The sequence below is a fragment of the Hemiscyllium ocellatum genome, chromosome 39, assembly GCF_020745735.1.
Source record: "Hemiscyllium ocellatum isolate sHemOce1 chromosome 39, sHemOce1.pat.X.cur, whole genome shotgun sequence".
Classification (NCBI taxonomy): domain Eukaryota; kingdom Metazoa; phylum Chordata; class Chondrichthyes; order Orectolobiformes; family Hemiscylliidae; genus Hemiscyllium; species Hemiscyllium ocellatum.
In genome coordinates, this window is record NC_083439.1 from 22968573 (window position 1) to 22992622 (window position 24050).

Below are 24050 nucleotides of genomic sequence, written 5' to 3' on the forward strand. Positions count from 1 at the left end.
TAGTATCCTCACATATGGATGAAGAAGGACACCACTTCAACTGGGACAACACATTCATCCTAGGACAAGCCAAACAGAGACACGCATGAGAATTCCTTGAAGCATGGCATTCCAACCAGAACTTTAACAACAAACACATTGACTTGGATCCCATTTACCACCCCTGAGAAAAAAACAGGAAGTTACATCTCCACAGAAAATTAAGTCACCACAGGCATTCCAACCAGAACTCTATCAACAAACACATTGACTTGGATCCCATTTACCATACTCTAAGAAAAAGAACAGGAAATGACATCACCACAAGAAATTATGTCACCACAGGAAATGACATCGCAAACCCAAGGAAACCTAAACACATAAATAAGAAGCAGGCAATACCACCTGTGTTTCATTGGGAGGTTCACTGATGATGTTACCTAGTATGGTGATGAAACGTCTGAAAACGAACCTTCCAGCTCAGTGAGCAAACCTACATCCAGAACCTCAACCTGAGCTACAAATCTTCTCAAAAATCAATATAGTCTCATTTGCCTTCCACACTGATGATATTAATGATGACGCTGTTCTTTACTCTACTTAGAGTGCAGTTCTATGTCTGTCATTGACATTAGCTTATTTCTCTCAGCAATCCCAAGAGTGCATCAGATCCAAACTGCAACTAAAATCTCTCTCAGCGCATCTATAATGAAATTTAAACAAGTGCATTTTCGCAGCTCCGCCCACCTGCATGACAACTTAGCCTGATCTGGGCTGTCCTCAAACTGACTCCCAAACTAATATCTGTCATTTGCAATTTCTCCAGTTAAGTGAGTCACCTGCTATTTCATGGCTCCATCACTTCTGTTCTGATTCGATTAGGGAGAGTAACATTTTGAATAAACAGCAAACACTTTGCCGTTTAATTTTAGAACTCACTATGTTTTAATGACCTTACTTTCAGCAATAACCTTCCCAAAAGTAACATTGTCTCTAAAGTATTGACATGAAACATGATTTAGATATTTGCAACAATATACATTTCAGTTTCTATTCATCAGCTCCACTACGGATGCCCATCTCTCTTTCTTCAACTTGTTCTTCACAACAGTCCTGCCAGCTCTCGTGACTTATTCTTCTATGGTGAGTAATAAATATGAATCAGGAATCCTTCCCCCAGTCTGGATCATTTTCTGACATTGAGAGTCCCTTTCTCCTTCAAGATCAGAAAGGAAAGAGATGAAGAATTGTTGGTCTCTACAAAGTCAATGACTCATATGCAGAAGAAGCCACATGCATCATAGATCTGCAACAGCACTATGGCTCAGCCTTGCTGAAGGATCAAATAGGATTCTGGGCACATATTCCTCCCATGTTCAGGGATAGCATATACCTCAAGCTCCTTAGTTGGAATGTCTGCTAGAGAGGGAGAATACCCAAATGCTCATCTTGAGGTTCAGTATTGCACTCAAGAGAATTAATAAGATCATTGAACCTTTTCCCAAATTGGCCTTCATATGGTCCTGTTTGTTTAAGGAACATGTGTCTCTCCTGCTGTCTTCTGGGAAGATGCTCTCCCCCCTCCCTCATTGTCTAAATGACAACTGCCAATTTGCCATCTGCAAATCAAGGAGCAGTCCGGCCTTTGCTTCCTTGCCAACGCTCTTCTAATCCATGCTTATTCCAGCAAATGATTCAGTCAAATGGCAGCCACAATTATGGATGTCATGTTGGTTGAAATTGGACTCAGTCTTTTTCTATTCCATCTTCATTCCCATCTGAAATAACTTCACAGAGGCCATTATCCCTTCACTCATTAGTTACATGTGGTGAATCCTTGATACTGATCCAGCTCCCTCATAGCCAGGTCTAAGAATAAACAGGATGTCTGATACTTCTGTTCTTATCCTGTTTTGACAGGCCCTGGTCCTCTGAAGTTTAGACAGGGCCTGGTTCTCAGCGGTTTCGACAGGCCCCTGGTCCTTAGCAGTTGGACAGGCTTCCAATCCTCAGCATTTGGATCGGACTCAGTCCTCAGAAATTGGAGAAGGCCTTGGTCCTCGGCAATTGTGGCAGTACCCCCATCTTCGGCAATTGTGGCAGTACCCCCATCTTCGGCAATTGGGCAGGCCCCATTTTTCAGCAGTGGCTAGTTTGTGAAACAAAGAGTCTGTGTATTGAACAAAAAATGAGATCTGTCTTAACACAGTCTCTTTTTTTTTAACATATAATTTATCTAATTAAATGGTGCTGTCTTTGTGGTGACTTATACATTTTACTATATTTTCATGAAGACAAGTAACGATAAATATCTATCTATACAATTTCTAACTATCTATCTGTCAGCTAGGTCTCATTGATTGGGGCTGTTAGCTTGGTATAATCAGGGATTTTATGAGGTCCACCTAGCTGACCTCCTTACAATCACTACACTATCCTATCACTCTTTAGCCAATTAAATGTCCATCTGCCCTTGTGGAAACTGGGAGTTGTGATTTCTTCTCCCTCCCCAACAACCTTTGGGAAGTGGGTTCAGAACTGATAGTCCCCACACCCATTTCTTGTGCACAGAAGGAAAATCTCCCACTGATAGTTTGACTAGATTAAACATTTAAGAAAAAGAAACATTTTATTTCCAGCATTAAACAATGCACAGATAAAAAATAATTTTCATTTTTATGGTATCATTAAATAATTTGACAGTGAACGTATTGCACTGATGTGAAAACATTTACTTCTATAACTTTAAATGCTATAAATAATGTTTAAAATGTTGCTATTCAACAGTGCATTAATGCATTTATTAATTAATTTGATAGAGCAATGAACAAATATCTGCAATAGTGCTACATGGCATCTTGAGGGATTTGACTATTACATTTAGGGATAATCATAATGTGGTTCTTAACCATAACCTAAAGATATGCTGCTTATGAAGAGTCCATGATGTGATGGTAGTATTATAAAAAATACAGGATCAGCACTATCTCACAGTTTGGATCTTCAGTGGGATGATACCTTGCCACCATGATCAAACATCTCAAAAATGATCTCCAATGTAGTCAAGATTTTAACCTGCTTGGCCATGTTTTAACCAAGGTTCCCATCTGTACAACTAGCTAAAAATCCAGAGAGGTAAATTCCATTATTCTAGTCCTTTCCATTTTGTTTCAGGAACGTACAGTCAAATCTTGGAGCCATATGTAGTCTGAATCTTAATAGAAGTGACACAGGGATTTAGTTTATTGGCTAGTCACAGATTTTACATACTGCAATCTGTTTTTGTAAGGCTTCATTACCAACCAGTCATTTTCATAGTTGTTTCAGTTCCTAAAATGCAATGCTTACTGCTTTCTTTCCATACAAGCAGCTGGCTAAAGCAATAGAAATAAAGAGAGATAATTATCTAGTCATAAGACAAAATAATTATGCTTTTGTTAAGTATATTTTTGCTGTTTTAACAGGGCAAGAAAGCCATGAGCCCAAATTGAGCTACAACATGGCATTTCACCCCATTGCCTTCTCGTTTCTCTCAAAGTATTTTGTCCTGGAAGTGTGAACAGAAACAATGTGACAAGAATAACAGGTAATTGGGGATCTTAGGTAGATTGCACCAACAGTCTATCTCCTTCATCAATGAGATTTAAAGATTGAGAAATGGGCAAGGAACAATGGAAAACAAAATAGAGTTAAGTGAGTTAAATTAGGCATGAAACAAGAAGAAAGAAAGATCCAAAGGAATGGGAAATAAAAAAGACAAAGATAAAGCAATTAACAAGTTAAACATCTGAAGTTTTAAATACCAAAGAAATCTAAGAATAATTTACTACCTATAGAAACGAGACACCACGGTCTGAGTTATTCCTGTTCTGGGTTAAAGAAGCTGAGTATAAGAGTTGAGAGAAGCTGGACATAAATTTCATCGTTAAATGGTTCCTTCTGCTGTTAAGAACAAGTCCGAATTTCATGTAGCAATGTTATTTAGAAACTAATGTGCGAGTGAAACAATTTCTTGAAAATCACATGGCTGGCATTTTTGCAAGGCTAACAGTGGAGTGGTGCAAATCATTCAGTACAATTCATAGGGTGACTCCTCCTTGTCATACGTTGCTGGGTGCCCTTAAACTCATGATTTCTTTGGCAGCAAAATCAAGCAGGAGAAGGTGAGGAGTACAGATGCTGGAGATCAGAGCTGACAAATGTGTTGCTGGAAAAGTGCAGCAGGTCAGGCAGCATCCAAGGAGCAGGAGAATCGACGTTTCAGGCATAAGCCCTTCTTCAGGAATGAGGACGGTGTGCCAAGCAAGCTAAGATAAAAGGCAGGGAGGAGGGACTTGGGGGAGGGGTGTTGGGAATGCGATAGGTGGAAGGAGGTTAAGGTTAGGGTGATAGGCCGGAGAGTGGTTGAAGGCGGAGAGGTTGGGAAGAAGATTGCAGGTCAAGAAGGCGGTGCTGAGTCCGAGGGTTGGGACTGAGATAAGGTGGGGGGAGGGGAAATGAGGAAGCTGGAGAAATCTGCATTCATCCCTTGTGGTTTGAGGGTTCCTAAGTGAAAGATGTGTTGTGTTGCCATGGTCTGGCGATGGAGGAGGCCAAGGACCTGCATGTCCTTGGTGGAGTGGGAGGGGGAGTTAAAGTGTTCAGCCACGGGCCGGTTGGGTTGGTAGGTGCAGGTGTCCCAGAGGTGTTCTCTGAAGTGTTCCGCAAGTAGGCGGCCTGTCTCCCCAATGTATAGGAGGCCACATCGGGTGCAGCGGATGCAGTAAATGATGTGTGAGGAGGTGCAGGTGAATTTGTGATGGATATGGAAGGACCCTTGGGGCCTTGGAGGGAAGTGAGGGGGGAGGTGTGAGTGCAAGTTTTGCATTTCTTGCTGTTGCAGGAGAAGGTGTTGGGAGTGGAAATTGGGTTGGTGGGGCATGTGGACCTGACGAGGGAGTCGCGAAGGGAGTGGTCTTTCCGGAACGCTGATAGGGGAGGGGAGGGAAATATATCCTTGGTGGTGGGGTCTGTTTGGAGGTGGCAGAAATGACGGAGGATAATATGAATGTATCTGGAGGTTGGTAGGGTGGTAGGTGAGGACCAGAGGGGTTCTGTCCTGGTGGCGATTGGAGGGGCGGGGTTCAAGGGCGGAGGAGCGGGAAGTGGAGGACCTGCGGTGGATAGCATCGTCAACCACGCCTGAGGGGAAATTGCGGTCTTTGAAGAAGGAGGCCATCTGGGTTGTTCGGTATTGGAATTGATCCTCCTGGGAGCAGATGCGGCGGAGGCGAAGGAATTGGGAATATGGATGGTGTTTTACAGGGGGCAGGGTGGGAGGAGGTGTAATCCAGATAGCTGTGGGAGTCAGTCGGTTTATAATAAACGTCCGTGTTGAGTCGGTCGTCCGAGATAGAAATGGAGAGGTCTAGGAAGGGGAGGGAGGAGTCTGAGACGGTCCAGGTAAATTTGAGGTCGGGGCGGGAGGTGTTGGTAAAGTGGATAAACTGTCCAACCTCCTCGTGGGAGCACAAGGTAGCGCCGATATAGTCATCGATATAGCGGAGGAAAAGGTGGCGGTGGTGCCAGTGTAGCTGCAGAAGATGGACTGTTCCACATATCCTATGAAGAGGCAGGCATAGCTGGGGCCCATGCGGGGTGCCCATGGTTACTCCTTTGGTTAAGATAACTGATAAATCTATATCCAAATAACTCAAGTAGGGCTGCCATGTCTTATAAAAATTGTCTGTTGTGTGGTACACCATTTTTGTGAAAAAGGCCAAGAGAATGTTGTCCATAATTAATTTCTGGATCAGTGGTGCTGGAAGAGCACAGCAGTTCAGGCAGCATCCAACGAGCAGTGAAATCGACATTTCGGGCAAAAACCCTTCATCAGGAATAAAGGCAGTGAGCTGGAAGCATGGAGAGATAAGCTAGAGGAGGGTGGGGGTGGGGAGAGAGTAGCGTAGAGTACAATGGGTGAGTGGGGGAGGAGATGAAGGTGATAGGTCAAGGAGGAGAGGGTGGAAAAGGAGCTGCCATCCCAGCAAGCCCGACGGGTTCTCAGACACCCCAATTCATCAGAATATTCTTCCATGCACAGTGTGCAAGAATATTAAATAGTTTCTTCCCATGCATGTCTAAAGATGGTAAATTTGGTAGTCCTAAGAGGAGAGATATCGGGTTTACTTTGACTTCAGTCCTCAGTACTCTCCCTATCTTTCCCGCCACAGCGCTCCAATAAACACAGAGCCTGTGGCATGTCCAGAAGCAATGGGTAAGAGTACCTACACTTATTTTACTGAAGATGCCCCTTTTTTAAACTTCACCAGATGGTCTGGTGCCAAATGAGCCCTGTGCAGAACTTTTAACTGCATAGCGCATGTCCTATTACAGATTGAGATCTATCGAGTATTGTCCCATATGTTCTCCTATGTTTCAGAAGAGATCTCCACTCCCAGCTCTTGCTCCCAGACCTCACATAACTGGTTAATATCCTGCCAGGCCCTGCCACCCAGCAGGTGATAGAGGGCACTAACTGAAAGGGTGCTTGTGGACCGTAGCAACATTCTCTCTATATCGGGCTTATAGGGCTTAGTGAGAAGTGTAGTCGTCTTCTGGAAGAAATCCCTAACCTGAAAAAAACAGAAACGATCTCTGCTGGGCAACTCGTATTTGCGGCTCAGTTGCTCAAAAGACATCATAAACTTCCCCTCAAACAAGTCTCCCAAATTAGAAACTCCACTCACTGCCCATAGTTTGAACCCTGAGTCCATCATTCCTGGTTGGAACCCTGGCATGCCAACTATAGGTGTAAGTGGCGAAGTCTTGGATAAACAACCCTCACTCTGACACATCGCCCTCCTTGTCTTGACACTACTAATGAAAATGGGGTTCTGGCAGTGGACCATACCTGTCCTCATCTTATCCATGAACAATAGATTAATAAGAGGGCACTTTGCTTGGGAGGCCTCAATATCCAGCCGTATTGAGTTTGGATCGTTACCTACCCAATCACAGACAAAGGACAGCAGGGAACTCAATTGATACCTTCTGATGTCTGGGAAATCAACTCCTCTCCCTCCTTGAGACAACTGCAATTTAGTAAGTTTGATGAGGGGCCGCCCACAATGCCAGACAAAGAAACCCAACCACCCCATAAGCTTCTGCAGCGTTGACCTGGGAAACATTATAGGGAGCATACGCATGGGATAAAGCAAACGAGGAAGAACATTCATCTTAATGAGAGATATTCAGCCCAGCCATGAAATTGGAAGAGCCTCCCATCTCTGGAGATCTCGCCTAATATTGTCGAGCAAATGAACAAAGTTAGTCCGAAATAACAGATCAAACTTGGGGGTAATAAAAATGCCTAGGTACCGGAACCCTGTCCGCGACCACTTAAAAGGGAACCTAGAGCCACCTTCAACTTCTGGTACATCCTTCAGGTTCCCCAAAGGCATAGCCTCCGATTTTGCAAAGTCAATCTTATATCCTGAAATAGCCGCAAATGAATTGATACATTGTATCAAGTGGGGTACAAAGGTGATCGGGTTCGATAAAAACAGAAGGACATCCTCCTCTCACTGCCCATAGTTTGAACCCTGAGTCCATCATCCCTGGTCGGAACCCTGGCATGCCAACTATAGATGTAAGTGGTGAAGTCTTGGATAAACAACCCTCATTCTGATGCATCGCCCTCCATGCCTTGACTGTACTAATGACAATGGGGTTCCGGCAGAGTCCATAACTGTCCTCATCTTATCCATGAACAATAGGTTAATAAGAGTGCACTTTGCTTGGGAGGCCTCAATATCCAGCCATATTGAGTTTGGATCATTACCTACCCAATCACAGACAAAGGACAGCAGGGAACTCAATTGATATCTTCTGATGTCTGGGAAATCAACTCCAGAGGGTGGTGATATAAAACCTCCACCCACCTAGCAAAGACTCCACTCAGCCCAAACTGTTCTAAGACATAAAAAAGATACGGCCATTCCACCCCGTCAAATGTTTTCTCTTCATCTAAGGAAATCACCAACCCCTGAATCGATCGTTGCTGACAAACTTGGACCACATTCAGCAACCTTCTAATATTATTAGAGGACCTACAGACCCTTATAAAGCCTGCCTGGTTCTCTTTAATAATATGGGGCAACACCCTTTCCAATCTCAGCGCCAGGATCTTGGATAGAATCTTGAAATCTGAATTTAATAGAGAGATGGCTCTGTATGAGGCACAATCCTCAGGAACCTTCCCTTTCTTAAGAATTAAGGAAATATTAGCTTCTCTCAAAGATGGTGGTAGACATTCATGCAGATAGGACATCTCCAACATCGGCCCTGACAGAATCCCTACAAACTCCTTATAAAACTCACCCGGAAGACCATCAGGGCCAGGCGCTTTCCACCCTGAAGTTGCCTAGCTGCCTCTTGTATTTTCTGAACTGTCAAGGGGGCATTAAGGAGAGAGGCCTGTTCCAAGGTTACCCCTGGGAGGTCCAGGTTCTTAAAAAAAGGTCTCCATTTTAGCACTCCTGTCTTTGCAACCTTCAGACCGATACAATACAGAGTACAAGCCCCGAAAAGCCTCATTAATCTTTTTAGCATCGTATGTAAGGATCCCGGCGCTGTCTCTGATTGTAGTAATGGATTGGGGAGCATGCCTTGTCCTTGTCAGGTATGCTAAATACTTCCCTGGCTTATCCCCATATTCGAACAGCGTCTGTCTAGCAAAAGCAAGTTCTTTCTTTGCGTTTTGTGTCAGTATTGAATTCAAGGCAGCCCGAGGGGCTGATCTGCTTAGCTTAGTCACCGAAGGCCACGCAAAATGTGCTGCCTCCGTGGCTTTCAACCACATCTCAAGTAGACGTTGCTGTTCCTCCTTTGGTTGTTTCCGGCTAACCAAATAAGAAATAGCTAATCCCCTAGCAAAGGCCTTAGCAGTCTCCCATAGCATGGGCGGACTACTAGCCGTGCCTGAGTTGATAGTCAAGAATTCCTAAAACTCCTTCAAAAGATATTCCACAAATTTGGAATCCTTAAGGAGAAAGGCCAGTGCTGTAAACCTACCCTTCACTCCACCCATCCCTGGCTTCATGATACCCCTACTTGTGACTAAAAGAGAAGCATAACAACAAAAAAAAGGGAGAGAGACAACAAAGAACATCCACAAAATTTCCCATCAGAAAATCCAGTTATTAAAAAAAAGGAACAACTTATTTCAAAGTCTTTTCCCCCCTTTCCAAAAAGGAAATTATTAGGGAGAAAGAAAGGAATAAAAAGGGAAGGCCTTAACCTCCAAATATACTGCCACATGATCAGAGATAGCTATATTCCCAATTTTACAACCCATAATCGAATCCAGAAGGGCTGAGGGAGCCAGAAAGAGGTCAATCCTCGTGTGACATTTATGTGGGTTTGAAAAAAAGGTGACGTCCCTGCTGGTAGGGTGAACGCATCTCCAAATATCCACCAGCTCCAACTCCTCGCATAAGTCAACCACCTGCTTGGCCTGTAAAGAAATAGTTGGGGGCCCACAAGGCATCCTGTCCACTGTCGGAACCAAAAGACAATTAAAATCCCCCCTATAATAATGCGCTGTGTTCCAAAAGCACTCAATTTAGAGAAAGCACTAATCAAAAATTTGAGGGGATGTGCCAGAGGACAGTAGACGTTTAAAATGCCATATTCCTCCCCATGTATCAGGGCTTTAAGTATCACAAACCATCCCTTCTCATCTTTCACCTGCTCTAATAATGTGAATGGAAGATTATTCTGGATAAGTACCGCCACTCCCCTACTTTTAGTAGTAAATGATGAAAAGAATACCTGGTCATAACCCCACTGTTGTAATTTCAGGTGTTCCCTATCATCAAGATGGGTTTCCTACAACAAAGCGATATCAACCCTTTCCCTCTTAAGACTAGAAAGCACTTTTTTCCTTTTAATAGGTGAATGACTTCCCTTATGTTCCAGGTGCACCATTTAATAAGACACTTAGCCATATCCCCTTTCAGACACCCTTGAACCCCTCGGAGGGAGAACCTTGCTTACAAAGCGCCGAGCATAAGTAAATAAAGACTCACAGAATCGAAAAACTATATATACAAATACTACTCTATCATAACTATAAACAACTATTACTACCAAAAAACTACAAAGAAAACCAACTATAGAACCTTGAATCGAAGACTCTTCCCCCTGCCCAAAGGGGGCACTCACCCGACCCATCCCCTTCATCACAGCTCCTTCAAACCTGGACTGTGCCCCAGCCTTAGGCCAGAAAAAAAACAAGGAGATGATCCTTAAATCAAAACACAAAGGTCAGGATGAGTACTCCACCCATCCCTGGCTTCATGACACCCCTACTTGTGACTAAAAGAGAAGCAGAACAATAAAAAAAGGGAGAAAGACAACAAAGAACATCCACAAAATTTCCCATCAGAAAATCCAGTTATTAAAAAAAAGGAACAACTTATTCTAAAGTCTTTTCCCCCCTTTCCAAAAAAGGAAATTATTCGGGAGAAAGAAAGGAATAAAAAAGGAAGGGAAAACATGGGGAAAAATAGAAAAGAGAACAAACATTAACCATATTCTTCAGGCCAATCCGTCTATTTTAAAGAGTCCACAAAGGTTTTAGGGTAAAAAATGAAGGGCTTATGCCCAAAACGTCGAATTTCCTATTCCTTGGATGCTGCCTGACCTGCTGTGCTTTAACCAGCAACACATTTTCAGCCACAAAGGTTTTAGGCCTTATCCACTGAGTCAAATGTATAAACTGGATCCTCATGGCTGAAACGAAGTACTGCGGGTATCTCATGGAGTACTGGGAGCCCAGGTTCCTCAGCTGAAAATGTGTTGCTGGTTAAAGCACAGCAGGTTAGGCAGCATCCAAGGAACAGGAAATTTGATGTTTCGGGCCAGAGCCCTTCATCAGGCTCTGGCCCGAAACGTCGAATTTCCTGTTCCTTGGATGCTGCCTAACCTGCTGTGCTTTAACCAGCAACACATTTTCAGCTGTGATCTCCAGCATCTGCAGACCTCACTTTTTACGCCCAGGTTCCTCAGCCTCTTTTAAACTTCATCGAAGGACTTCCTCTTTTGGATTACAGCTGCTGAAAAGTCCTGGAAAAACATGATTTTTGACCCTTTGTACAGCAGCGCCTGCGGATCTTTTCCCAGGGATCTGGAAGCTTCTATGATTTTTTGCTTGTCCTTATAAGTGGAAGTGCACTAGGAGCGGGTGGAGATGCTGCACCAGCCCTGACCTGTGCACTGTAACCCACTATGCCCTTTCAATCTGAAGCCTGCTGGACTCCATGTGAAGGACCAAAAGCTTTGGCAGCCAGTTTTCAAAGAAACTGACTGGCTGCTCACCTTCCTCACCTTCAGGGAGCCCGTCAATTCAGAGATTGAGGTCATCGATATTTTTCGCAAGGCCCACACCTCTCGCTCCAGGACCTGGATCCCACTGGATGAGGACTCCATCGCAGCTTCCGAGGCCTTAGTTCGACCCTCCACCTCCTCCAGCCTCTCCCCAAGGCCCTGGATCTCCTGCTCATGCTTCTGCAGCATGGATGCAATAGATTGGACCTGGGCACGGATCTCCCCATGGATTTCCTCAATCCCAGCCATAACCTTCAAGGTAAGTCTCTCCATCGCCGCTGACAATTCCTGTGAGACTGTCAGGTCCCCGGGGGTGTTCAGGAGAGGCTGCTGCTGCTGCAGTCTCTGGTGTGGTAGGTGCTGCAAGGGAGTGTCCTCCCTGCTGCTGTTTGCTTGCTTCTTTTCCCTTTGGCATCCTTCCCACTCCCAAATATTAACAAATATGTGTTCTGTAAGGCTTTAAACTAATATTTCCACCACATAAGTTGGCCAGGGATGGCAAAAAACACCAGTTTGCCTTGGCTGTTAGGCAGAGCTGTCCACAGCAGTCCAACAGAATCACCGCCATCTTGCTGAGTTGGTTCAAAAGTGAAGGATATTTGAAGGAAAAGGTTGTTTCCTTGCAGAGAGGTCAACAACCATACGGCATAAATTTAAAATAATTGACAGAAGGATTAAAGGGAGCTAAAGATAACTTCTTATACCAAAGATAGTGGAGACCTGGAACGCACTACCTAAGTCACATTTTCAGAATATTGCAATGCAGTTAAAGTATTGTATCTTACAGGATGACAGACCAAAAACTAGAAATTGGGATTCAGCTGGATTAGCCTTTTTTCTTTAAGTTGGCACTTACAAGATGGACAGAATGGGTTTCTTCTGTGCTCTACTAAGGGCTGGATAATCTAATTTTTTTTTGACAATCATGCTGGATGGTGCGTTATGGCCTATGTTGACTTATCTCACACAATCTTGCACTTTACGTCTCATTCATTATCCAACCAGTCACTAACGATACTGATGGGATTAAATGGCAGGACAGGTGGTATTGCTTGTTGCTACCAAGAAATGGCAACCTTTCCACTGCTGGTGCCATATTCAAACACCTGTCTCTAGCACTTTAGATGCTGCAAGCCAGGGACTGTCCCTTACATGATGCTCCTGCACTTTTATAACCTAACCAATGGCTCAATTTGGGAAGCTAGCACCCATTCATAGACAGGGACTGAGTGGTGCCAGTAGATAGGATGATTGAGAGAAGGGCAGTGCTTTGTCCAGCAAACTGCTAAAGGAGGCTATGCCACCTGTTCCTGCCAATCTGATCAAAGATAGTAACCTGGGACAGTGTGGCATCCAAGGTAAAATATACTCCACAACAGTGCCAAAAGAAGGGTAATAAACTTCTATATTCCAATCAGGGGATATCCCAAAATGGAGTTAAGGAAACACAGACCTGAAGAATGAGTATCTGAAATCCCTCTTGGAAATATCAAGACTCCTCCTGAGGCTATTGATTTTTAGAAGTGGATCAAACTTCAGTGCCAGAGAAGGACAGTGTTACATTTGAAGACAGTAACATTCTTCCCAAAGATATCAACCAGACTATGATTAATAACTAAAAATAGCCAAGTATGATGTTTTGCTACTATATTATTTAATCTTTCTTGTGTTTCAATGTGTAACAATATGTTTCATAGTCTGACTCATATAAAGATTGATATGAGGCCAGAAAGCCTTTACAAGAAAGGGCAAGGGATACCACATCAATCCTGTACATTACAGGACATTTTAATGCAATTCAAAGAAATATTACCATAAGTTCTGTTAAAATTGATTAATATATATCTTTAGTGATAGATTGGAATTAATCAAACCCTGGGGTTCTAATATTCCAAGTAAATAATTACAGTCATTCTGAGTTTATGTTATTCAGAAATGTTTGTCTGTGTGACATGGTAACACGAGAAAGCTTTCAGTCCAATGTTTACATTTGTGGTTGAGTACTGAAAATTATGTATATTTAAAAATATTACAGTATCACTCCTCTTGGCTAAGATAAGTTGTCCAGCATGCAACATATACTAGTCATCTTGGATATTTAGCCACAATGGTGAGGAACTAGTCCATCTAAGTGGCTAGGGCAACAGAATAATTGCATTATTCTCTTTATGGCATATCTCACAGTATATCATGTGATGGCAATTTGTTACTTGCTGCTACATAGACTGTCATCAGCTGTAGCTGAAAATTAGACTCATCAACTTTTGTGTCTTCAAATACCATAAGCATCATGTACACTTCTTGGATAAACATGTGGGTAGAACATTCATGGAGTGATTACTTTCTTTTCATTGTTATATTTGGATATCTGATGGTTGTGTGGTGTTTATCTATTCCATAAGACATATGGGTGGCAAGTGGTTAGCACTGCTGCCTCATAGCACCAGGGTTTGAGTTTGATTCCAGCCTTGGGCAACTATCTGTGTGGAGGTTGATGTTCTCCCCATGTCTGTGTGGGTTTCCTCCAAGTGCTCCAGTTTCCTCCCACAATCCAAGATGTGCAGTTTAAGTGAATTGGCCAAGTTAAATTGCCCCATAGTGTTCAGGGATTTGTAGGTTAGGTGCATTAGTCAGGGGAAATGTAGAGTAATAGGGGAGGGGAATGGGTCTGGGTGGTATACTCTTCAAAGGGTCAGTGTGGACTTGTTGGGTGAAATGGATTGTTTCCACACTATAGGGATTCTCTGACATATGAGCAGAAGTAGGTCATTCAGCTCATTGAATCTGCTCCACCAATTAATGAGACTTTTGGCTAGGTTGTAAAACACAGCCTATCGTCTTATTGAAATCAAGAATCCCACACAATTTAAATGAGACTCCTGCTTCATCCTACCCAGCAAAATTCTGCCTCTCAAAATTATGCTGTACTGTGAATTAGGTACTTGAAGATGCATTCAGTTACCAACGGGTATCAATTAGGTTTCATAATGCCAGAAAAGCATTGTAATATTGTGTCTACAGATTACTGATATTGTGATTCCATTGCTAAGGTATTTCTGTTAGTGGATGGTCCTTATATCTTACAATGGACATTTTAAAAAGACTTCTCGGAAGAAATCAACTGTGGGAAACATATGAAAAAAAGTGTTGAAAATTAAGTGTGGCATGTGGAAAATGTGCTGGGCTAGAACTGTACATACATGTCCAGTTTTATTTTAAATTGAATTTTTCACCAAGTTTTATGAGGACAGAATTGCTAGATGTTTCTTCTCCTGCAAAATATTTGCACCTTGATTAAATTAAAAATCTATATGTCCCTCAACAAGCAACTGGTGGCAAGATAAGGTGTTTCTCAAATCAGAGCCCTCAGTATTGTGCATCAAGCTTTCTTTTCATTTGTGTATAACTACAAGTAAAACAATGATCTGGATTTTACAGTCAGCACTAAATTGAGGATAATCACCAATGACCCAAACAAAGCTGCCCACAAAGTCTAAGGATCTCTGGTCCAGTTTATATCTGGCACTGAATCAAGGGATGTCTCAGTGAAACAATTCTGATAACTGCAAGCAGAAAAGGAGCCAATCAGATTGAGATTTTTGCACATGGCAAACCAGCAAGTTAACAAGAGTAGCCTTCACTTTTAATCTCAGTTTTTAGACCGATAAATACACTATTCATATTAAGATATATATTAAATTAAACAAATTTTAAAAGCTGAGGGGAAACTTCTAAAAAAAATGTGGAATTTTAATGTTGGGTTGAGGTTTAGTCCTCCACAAACTTTTCAGGGCCTGTGAGAGTGTGAAACAGTAATTATGGATTCTGCATAATGTTAAAAATCCAGTTATATATCACTTAACAAAATGTAATTGTTTTGAAGTGCAGAGTGGAAAATTGAATATTTTGTTAATTCTCTGATTTCTAAGTGATTACATTCCGATGGGGAGCATCTTCTGGAGACGTATGATGCAACTGATGCAATCTGTGATTTTCTGACATCCTGCACATGTATGAACTCCAGACGTTGCTGATAGTTTTGGTGATGTAATGATGGCAAATGGTGACAGTTTCAATGTCAAACTCTGGGCTAAAGTTATACAAAAACCAAGCTTCTTTCAGTTGTGTAACCTGCTGGGAATTGCTCTGATCTGATATTCAAGGACTCTGAAGAGACTGTGGCTCAGTGTTCCACCCATTCGTGTCCACCAGATGGAAATTTCACAATTAACAATTTAATATCCACACATCACTTGATCTGTTACTTTACTGAAGATGCAGTAATCTTTATTTGAGATTGTTGATACAATTACTCAGCAAGTGAGGTCATTTTGTATTACCTTTCTCAAGTTTGTAACTTTGAAACACTCTCTTTGGTGGGTTGCAACCAATGCCAAAGAAACCCGTTTATCTTTTGTGATGAATGTGTAACTCTCACCAAACAGGTACAAACATCACTAGGGATACCTCTCCAGAAGTTAGAGCAGAGCTTCAGTCATAGCGGGCAGGTGCTGTCTTCAGTTATCCAATCACTTTAGACTCTGTAGCAGCATTGTCCCATAAGCCAGTGGTCACTACATCCAGAGGTGAATAGCCTCCTAAAAGGTAGCACAATATTTAAAAGCCATAATTTAGTCTCTTTATACCAGGGCTATCTGGAATGGGTCTTGACTACATGAATATTGTCGGTCAAATGTAGAAATTAGCCAAAGAATCACTCCAAAAAGCAAGGCCAGACATTTTAACATGGGAATTCCCAAAGGAAATGTTTACACAGTTTTCAATGGAATATGCTATATATTCAAAGTTTGGGAGAAGATTTGTAGCTTGCGTGCTTGTTGTTGCGGTTCTGTTCACCGAGCTGGGAATTTGTGTTGCAGACGTTTCGTCCCCTGTCTAGGTGACATCCTCAGTGCTTGGGAGCCTCCTTTGAAGTGCTTCTGTGATGTTTCCTCTGGCATTTATAGTGATTTGTATCTGCCACTTCCGGTTGTCAGTTTCAGCTGTCTGCTGCAGTGGCTGGTATATTGGGTCCAGGTCAATGTGCTTGTTGATTGAATCGGTTTGCTATATATTTATGGTTATTGGTTGATCGGTTATGACACTGCAGATTCTGCAGCATTTCTAATTTAGGAAGGGAGGTTTAATTACAAAGTCAGAAGTTAATATAAGTTGTTTCCATTATAAATGTGACATAGGTAATGGAAAATGTTGGCAGGAATAGATTCAGGTTTATAAAAATATTGTAGATAGCAAGACACATTTGTAAAAGCACTGAAGGCATTCCTATTACCTGTTAAGAATTTTGCAGTGAGCCAAATGTAGAAAGTGTATATCTGCACATATCATTAGAATGAAACATATAGCTGTTGTCCTAAGGATACAGCAGCGTTGATAAAACAAAGTCTTATAACCTGCTCTTTTCCATAACCCATTTCTGCCACACAAAATGTCATTGTTTTGAAACGATTTAATAGTTTTACATATCTATTTATTCTGTATTGAACCCCACAAGGACTTCCATCAACATGTATCCTTTGGTATATTGAGGTATAAATCTGTGCTAGGTACAAACATTTTGCATTGTTGTTGCCAGTAGTACATGAAGTCGGCAACTTCAATTTTCCTTCATTATTTTGAAATGGAAAATGCATTCCAGGCTCTAATTCTTATGCATGAACTAAAATTCTTGAGAAAAACTTCTACACTGGATAGCTGATTTGGATGGATTTCTAAACATCAAAGACATCATGGGTTATGGATGATGTGGGAAAATTGCATTGAGGTAGGCAAATAGGCAAATTTTGTTGACAGTGAAGCGGCTTCAGGGGTTGTGCCGAATGGCCTCCTCCTGATCTTATTTGCTATATTCCTTAATCACCTCGTTGTGAAGGAAGTATTGACATTGTTGTGCTGCTACCTGCATTGCTACAAGCTTCGCAAAAGGACTCCAGACAATCCAAGTACTAACTAGGACATGTGGTGGAATGCAAAACCTTCCAGCCTTTTTGTATTTTTAAATATTTTATTTAACTAATTTCTGTAAAACTTATTGAAATCATGGCAAAAAAACTTATTCGCATTTCAAATTATTATAACTTTCAGAAACATCTTGAAGTTTGATGTTTAGCAAAGATTGAATTATTTTTAAGTATCAGGGACTTCTGTGTTAAAAGCAAAAACTACAGCTACTTTTGTGTACTGCATGTTCCCAGAAAGAGCAAAATAATTAATATTTAATTTATTTTTGTTAGTGTTGAATGAGAGAGGAATGTTGGCCATGACACCAAGAAAACATCCTGCTCTTTTCAAATCATGCTGTGAGATCTTTTCACATCCTAAATAACAAAAGAAGAAAGCTTGGCACTGCATCTAATTGATGGTACCACCAACAATTTATACACATGTTTCAGTCTTGGGGGGGAATTAATCCCACAATCTCCAACTCACTCGAGCCTTCCATCAAGCCTGACACCCTCAAAAAATTGTGTAAGTCATTTTGCTGTCTTGGATGAGCTTGACATGTGCTGGCAACCTTGCTACATAGGCCTCAATGCAAACTGCAAGGAACATGACTTCAAAAGGCCTAAATATCACATGATCATTGTCCAGCCAGACAGTGGATTTCCAATGTGTATAATATTTTCCTTGTATGGGAGAACTTGCAGGCTGGGTCAAAGTTATTCCCTGTAGTGTTTCCATCAATGTGTGTACCATTATTAATGTTGTAAGAGTTAGAGTTGACTTGTGGATTTTCTTTCTGGCAAAAAAAGTGATGGGTAAGGCAGCCTCTTTGGTGAGAATAGACTAATTAATTTTGCAAGAGTGAAGCATTTTGAAACAATCATCCATGTCCTACACATTTATTGGCCTGTTTTCACACAGGTACTGTTTGACCTGCTCCATATTTCCAATCCATATTTTATTACCTGTGAATTACAGACATGGATGGTTTATGGTCATCTAACATTCAGTGTTTATTCAATATGCAGAACCTTATAAACCAAGAAAATCTCAGAAATGAACCCCAATCTGTCCTGAAGAGCTGATTCTAAAATGGTGGTCAAGATGCTACAATTGATTTCCTGAGGCCTGGATTAACTAAGGGAAATTGGCCACATATCTTTCATGAACCTACACATAAAGCTTTTGTAGATGTATTCATTAGCAAAAACAAGGTGCAGTGATGATGTTAAATATTTCATTTTACATTAATGAATAAGGATTCAATATGAATAATATCCAGTTGTTATTATCTGCACTCCCATAACTCACGAGAGGAAGAAACCAGGTGAAAAAATATTTTACAGAATTAAATCTACAGTGACCTCAAATTTAACCCAAAGAAATTATTTATCGTAGAATCAACATCATCCTTTGAAATAAAAGAAAAATATCAGCAGCCAAAGTCTGATTACAATTCTTGAAGAGCAGAAAGCAGTACAGGGCTAAATGGAAAGCACATGGGTGAATGGGACAAATTTGCTTTCTCCTCCTAACACCAGGCAGACAAATGAAACACCTCCTTTTGCACTAGGTGGTTTTGTAGCTTGAATCTATGAACACAGAGTAATATTGGCAACAGCAGCATGTATAATCACCATTACTTTATATTATAAATGGTCATGCATTTGTACAACAACTCATGAGTCTCCCACTCCTTTGCAACCTGGCTCCATTACGTTCGCTGAACTCCTCGGATGTTAGAACGGGGGAGGTGATGGTCAAGTGGCATTATCACTAGACTATTAATATAGAGACTGAGGTTATTTTCTGGGGACCCGAGATTTAATCCTGCCATGGCAGATGGTGGAATTTGAATTCAATAAAAATTAAGATGACTATGAATCAAATGTTGGAAAACCCACCTGGTTCACGAATGGCCTTTAGGGAAGGAAATTGCTGTTTTACCTGGTCTGGCCGACATGTGACTCCAGACCCACAACCATGTGGTTGACTTTTAACTGCCTTCTAAGCAATTAGGGATGGCCAATAAAAATTAATCTGGCCAGTGATGCTGACATCCCCTGGATGAATGTAAAAAAAGGGTTGGAAATAGGATGGGTTGGGACCAGGTGCCCAAGTGATAAACCAGGGAGTGTTAGGACAGATGGATGGGTTTTTTAGGAATCAGGGAGTGATATGTACTGGAGGAATAGGTTGGATGTTAGGATCTGGGATTATTGAAACATGGTAGGGAGAATCGGCTCAGATCAATAGTGTAATACCAGAGGATGATGTAGAGAGCTGGGTATCAGGGCCCTGAGGCAGGGAGGAAAGCATCAGTTATTAGGACCCAGGAAGAATGAATTACAGGTGTTGAGGGTGTGTGATAGAACCCAGGAGAAGGGAATAAGCACTGAGCACTAATTTGGGGGGTGAGAACTATAATAGAACTCAGTGGGGAGGAGATGAGTTCTTGGCTTGAGAAGGGGTGAATACTGTGATTAGTTGCTGGAGGGAGGCGTTTTAGATTCTGGGAAATGGGGTGAGCCCTAATGGGCTCATGGTTAGTACCTGGGTAGAAGTGATTGCTGAGCGTTAGGACACAGGGAGGAAGATGGGAGCTCTGGGTGTTAAGACCTATGGATGGACAAGGGAGTGAATACAGCAGGGCTGGTATTTGGGGCATTAGGACAGGGGAAAGGGGTGACTGCTGGGCATCAGGGTCTGGAGTTGGGGCATTAGGACATAGATAGGTGATGAATGAAAGGTTTTCAGACTTAGGCATTTGGAGTATTGGGAGCATTGGGACGGCATTATGTCCAGGGGGTATAGGATCTGGGTGAGGATAATGACTGGGTGGGCATCAGGATGGAGAGAGGGCTTTAAAACATCAAAAAAATAGAAAGACAGGAGCAGGAATAGGCCACTCATCACCTCGAGCTTGCTCCACCATTTAATACGATCAAAGCTGATCATTGAGCTCAATATCCTAATCCCCCATATTCCTTGATCCCTTTAGCCACAGGGACTATATCTACCTTCTGAAATGTTGGATCTAGGTAGGGCATTAGAATCCTGGGGGGTCGGGTATTGCTCCAGGCATCAGGAACTAGGAGGAGGTTTTTGGACCCTGGGGATAGGGTTAAGGAAGGGAGGTGTCAGAAAATGGAAAGGGCATTAGAACACTAAGGAGAGGGACTATACCCCAGGCATTAGGCCCCAGGGATTAAAAGGGTGTGGGTCTTTCCACCCAATTGAAAATGTGTTGCTGGTTAAAGCACAGCAGGTCAGGCAGCATCCAAGGAATAGGAAATTCGACGTTTCGGGCATAAGTCCTTCATCAGGAATGAGGAGAGGGTGCCAGGCAGGTTAAGATAAAAGGTAGGGAGGAGGGACTTGGGGGAGGGGCGATGGAGATGTGATAGGTGGAAGGAGGTCAAGGTGAGGGTGATAGGCCGGAGTGGGGTGGGGGTGGAGAGGTCAGGAAGAAGATTGCAGGTTAGGAGGGCGGTGCTGAGTTGAGGGAACCGACTGAGACATCCAAGCCTATAGTGACCTGGTAGGGCAGTTTAGGACCAGATGTGGGTGGTTTTGGGGGTCTGGGGTCCATATGAGAGAAGTCAGGCATTGCAATGCAGGAAGTATTGGGAATTCTTGAGGGTGAGTTAACTACCAGGGTGGGTTTTGGAACATGGCTGGGGACGTTTTCAGGATTAGAGGATGTTGTTGAGGGTCGGGGGAGGGGGGGGTGGTCTTTAGGACTTGGTAAAGGGTATAAAATGATCACGGCAGGAATTGGGTCCCTTTTGGGGGTGGAGGAGGGTTTCTAGAATCAGAAGGGTTGGTTAGGACCCATGAGGCTCTGATGAATTGCAGAGGGTCTGGGGAAAGACCCTCATTCCTCTCCCCTCAGTCCCTGCACCGTCTGCGCCTGCGCGGTGTAGCTTGTTTGTTGGAGGCTATTTTTCCTCTCCTCTCCCGGCTCGGGCTCCGAGTAAAAAGAGCCGAGGGATCGGCTTCGAGTCCCCCTCCCCCACCACCACCCCCCCCACCCCGCCTCAAAAAAAAACAAACACTAGTTATCGTTTCCAAAAAAACAAAAATCGGATATTTTTAGTTTGACTTTGAGCGGCGAAGGGAGCGGGATAACGATGCGCCAGGCGCAGGGAGAGCACGGAGCTGGGCTCGGGGTGGACTCCCTTTGCTGAATAATCCCCAGGCTTTGGAGGGGGGGGGGCAGCGGCCTGTGGAGCGGGTTGGTGTTGAGGGGAGGGGGGGGACGCGCAGCTCGCTCCCGCGGGGGAGCCGTTGAGAACCTGCGGCCTAGTCGCCGTGCGTGACCCCCCCCCTCCCTCCGCGCGCCCAAAAAAAAGACTAACACTCCCCCAGCCCTCGCCCTCCCTCTTGCTGAGACCTTCCCCTTCCTCCTCCTCCTCCTTCCTCGCTGCTGCTGTCGCCGCCGCCGCCGCTGCTGCACCACTACCACCACCATCACCATGGCAGAGGAGCAGCCGGAGCCCGGGCAACAGCCTCGCAAACAAGAGGGCACCGCGGCTCTGCCGTCTCTGGTGCCTGGGCTCTCACAGTCGGAGGCGAGTGCACTGCAGCAGAAACTGAAATACTTGATCTGGTAAGCGAGCAAAAAAAAAATTAGGGCCTGCTTGATAAACAAGTCTGTGCCTGCCCATATGTGAAAATAAGAGTGTATGTTAATATCGCACATACGTCTTTCATTGACAGGTTATATTTTATATCTATTTGATTATGGCATTTTCTTTAGAACACATTGTTTTGGCTTTAGTTTTTTGATCCGCACGTTTTGTTGTTCATTTGGATTCGAGAGGGGGGGATGGGTTTTTTTTCGTCTGTTTCAAAGACGTACCATCCTACATTTTGTAAATGACACAATGGAGATTACTAATGTTTTGTTGCATTTGTGTTAAAATGTCAAGACGTTACCGCTCTGGTGTTGCTTTCACCCCCTCCAAGTAGGGCTTAAAAATTGTTGATCAATGCGTCTGTGAACGTTTGTTTGAGTAAAAGACGAGTGAGTTCCAACTTGTTAACTTGTGATTTGGAAAGATGTTCCAACGAAGAAAAACAGGCTTAAGCTGGAAGTACTGCCAGATGTCTGCATTTCACATCATAACAGATTAGTTATATACTGACACAACCTACGTTTAAAGATTTTGATCTTGTGTTTGACGTTCATGGGTGTTAAAAATTCAAAAATATTTGTATTTCATATTTGTTGCATAAATATTTCTTAAGTTCATCAATTGGTTAAGTGTATTTTTTCAGCCAACAAATTATTATTTTAGTCGCACCAAGTTGCCTCACTGTGTTCTTGGTGGTGTAAGTTGACTCAGTTCAACAATGCATTGACTAACAAAATTCTCACCCTTTGTGTTCAAATTCCTCCATTGCCATTTCCCATTATCATAAACCCCAGTCCTTCAGCCTCTGAAAAATCTGCATCATTCCAATTCTGGTGTCGCGTGAATCCTTGACTTCCCCTTTCTCCATTGGCAGCTATGCCATCATTTATCTTGTGCCTGAGTTCTGAAATCCATTCTGAAATCTTTTAACATCTCTCTCCTTTTAACATGTTATTTAACAGCTACTGCTTTGGCCAAATGATCAAGCTGTAGTCAAATGTCTCCTTGCACAGCTCATTTTTTCAAAATTTGCCATATAATGTTGCTATGAAATGTATGTGGGGGGGCATTGCAACATGTTAAGTGCCATATAGATGTTAGTTGTTGTGAGATTTATTAATGAGCAATCCCTGAAAATCTCCTTGTTACTCTATCTTTATCAACCATCTAATAGTTTCTAATAATGCAAGTTTTTAACATTTGAATTAGCTGTTATTTTACAGTATTTGTTGTGAGAGTATACATTGAATGTCCACACTTCAGTCACTTGCACATTCCATTGAATCTCCATTTGGAAAAATACTATATGCCAACGTCTACAACCTTTAGATTTGATCCTAATTCCATGCAACTGACCAGAAATGGTCTATAACTAGCATAGCACACTGAAGTTCTTCACTTCTTCTCCCCTGAGAAATTTCTGTTTGATTTGTGTGTGTTGTAATTTGTTTGTACTCAGTCAGTTCGTTTCTTATGGGTTCATGTCTTGGAGCTGTCTAATTTGGACTGGAAGATAAATTTTGCCAGCTCTTGGTTGGGCTATCAAGTAGTGGAAACTGCAGAGATGAAATGGATATTTTTGACCTAGTCAGCTCATCTTGCTTTGCTGGAAATTCATCTATTGTTTAAGAACAGAACATTGATAACAGTTTAGGAGTAATTTCTCACTGATGGTAATTTGCGCTTCTGAATTGAGTTGATTTGTGAGAAATAGTTTCAAAACAAATGTCTGCAGTTTTCTATGTCTGCTGTGCAAAATGTCTATTTGATGTGAATTAATTTAAAGCTGGAGCATTTTTCTTTCATATTAAACCAGACATTTGAATCAAAATAAAAATGGCACTTAATCTGTATTTTAAAAAAAATGTTGACTGAATTGCAAAGGCTGAAAAAAAATTGCTGGGCTGATTCTGTTGTGATTGTATTTGGCATATTTTAGGATGAAACTTCTTATTTTTTTTATAAGAACTTCAGATTAAAATACATGATGAGGAGAGGTTTGCAAATAGAAATTTTTCAGTTGTCAGGTCATTTTAACTCCTTTTACTCAATGGAAAAAAAAGACTATTCAGTTGTATGGGATAGTCATGTTTACCT

General features: G+C 42.3%; 1 protein-coding gene across 1 annotated transcript in view; it reads left to right on the forward strand.

Annotated features, from left to right (window-relative positions):
• The first annotated feature begins 21254 nt into the window (after positions 1-21254).
• The window catches only part of rfx7a (regulatory factor X7a), an 85666-nt gene continuing 82870 nt past the window's right edge, over positions 21255-24050 (forward strand). Inside the window, exon 1 of the mRNA XM_060852996.1 lies at positions 21255-21925. Coding sequence (XP_060708979.1) covers positions 21792-21925 — 134 coding nt within the window. The 5' untranslated portion in view covers positions 21255-21791. The remainder of the gene's footprint in view (positions 21926-24050) is intronic.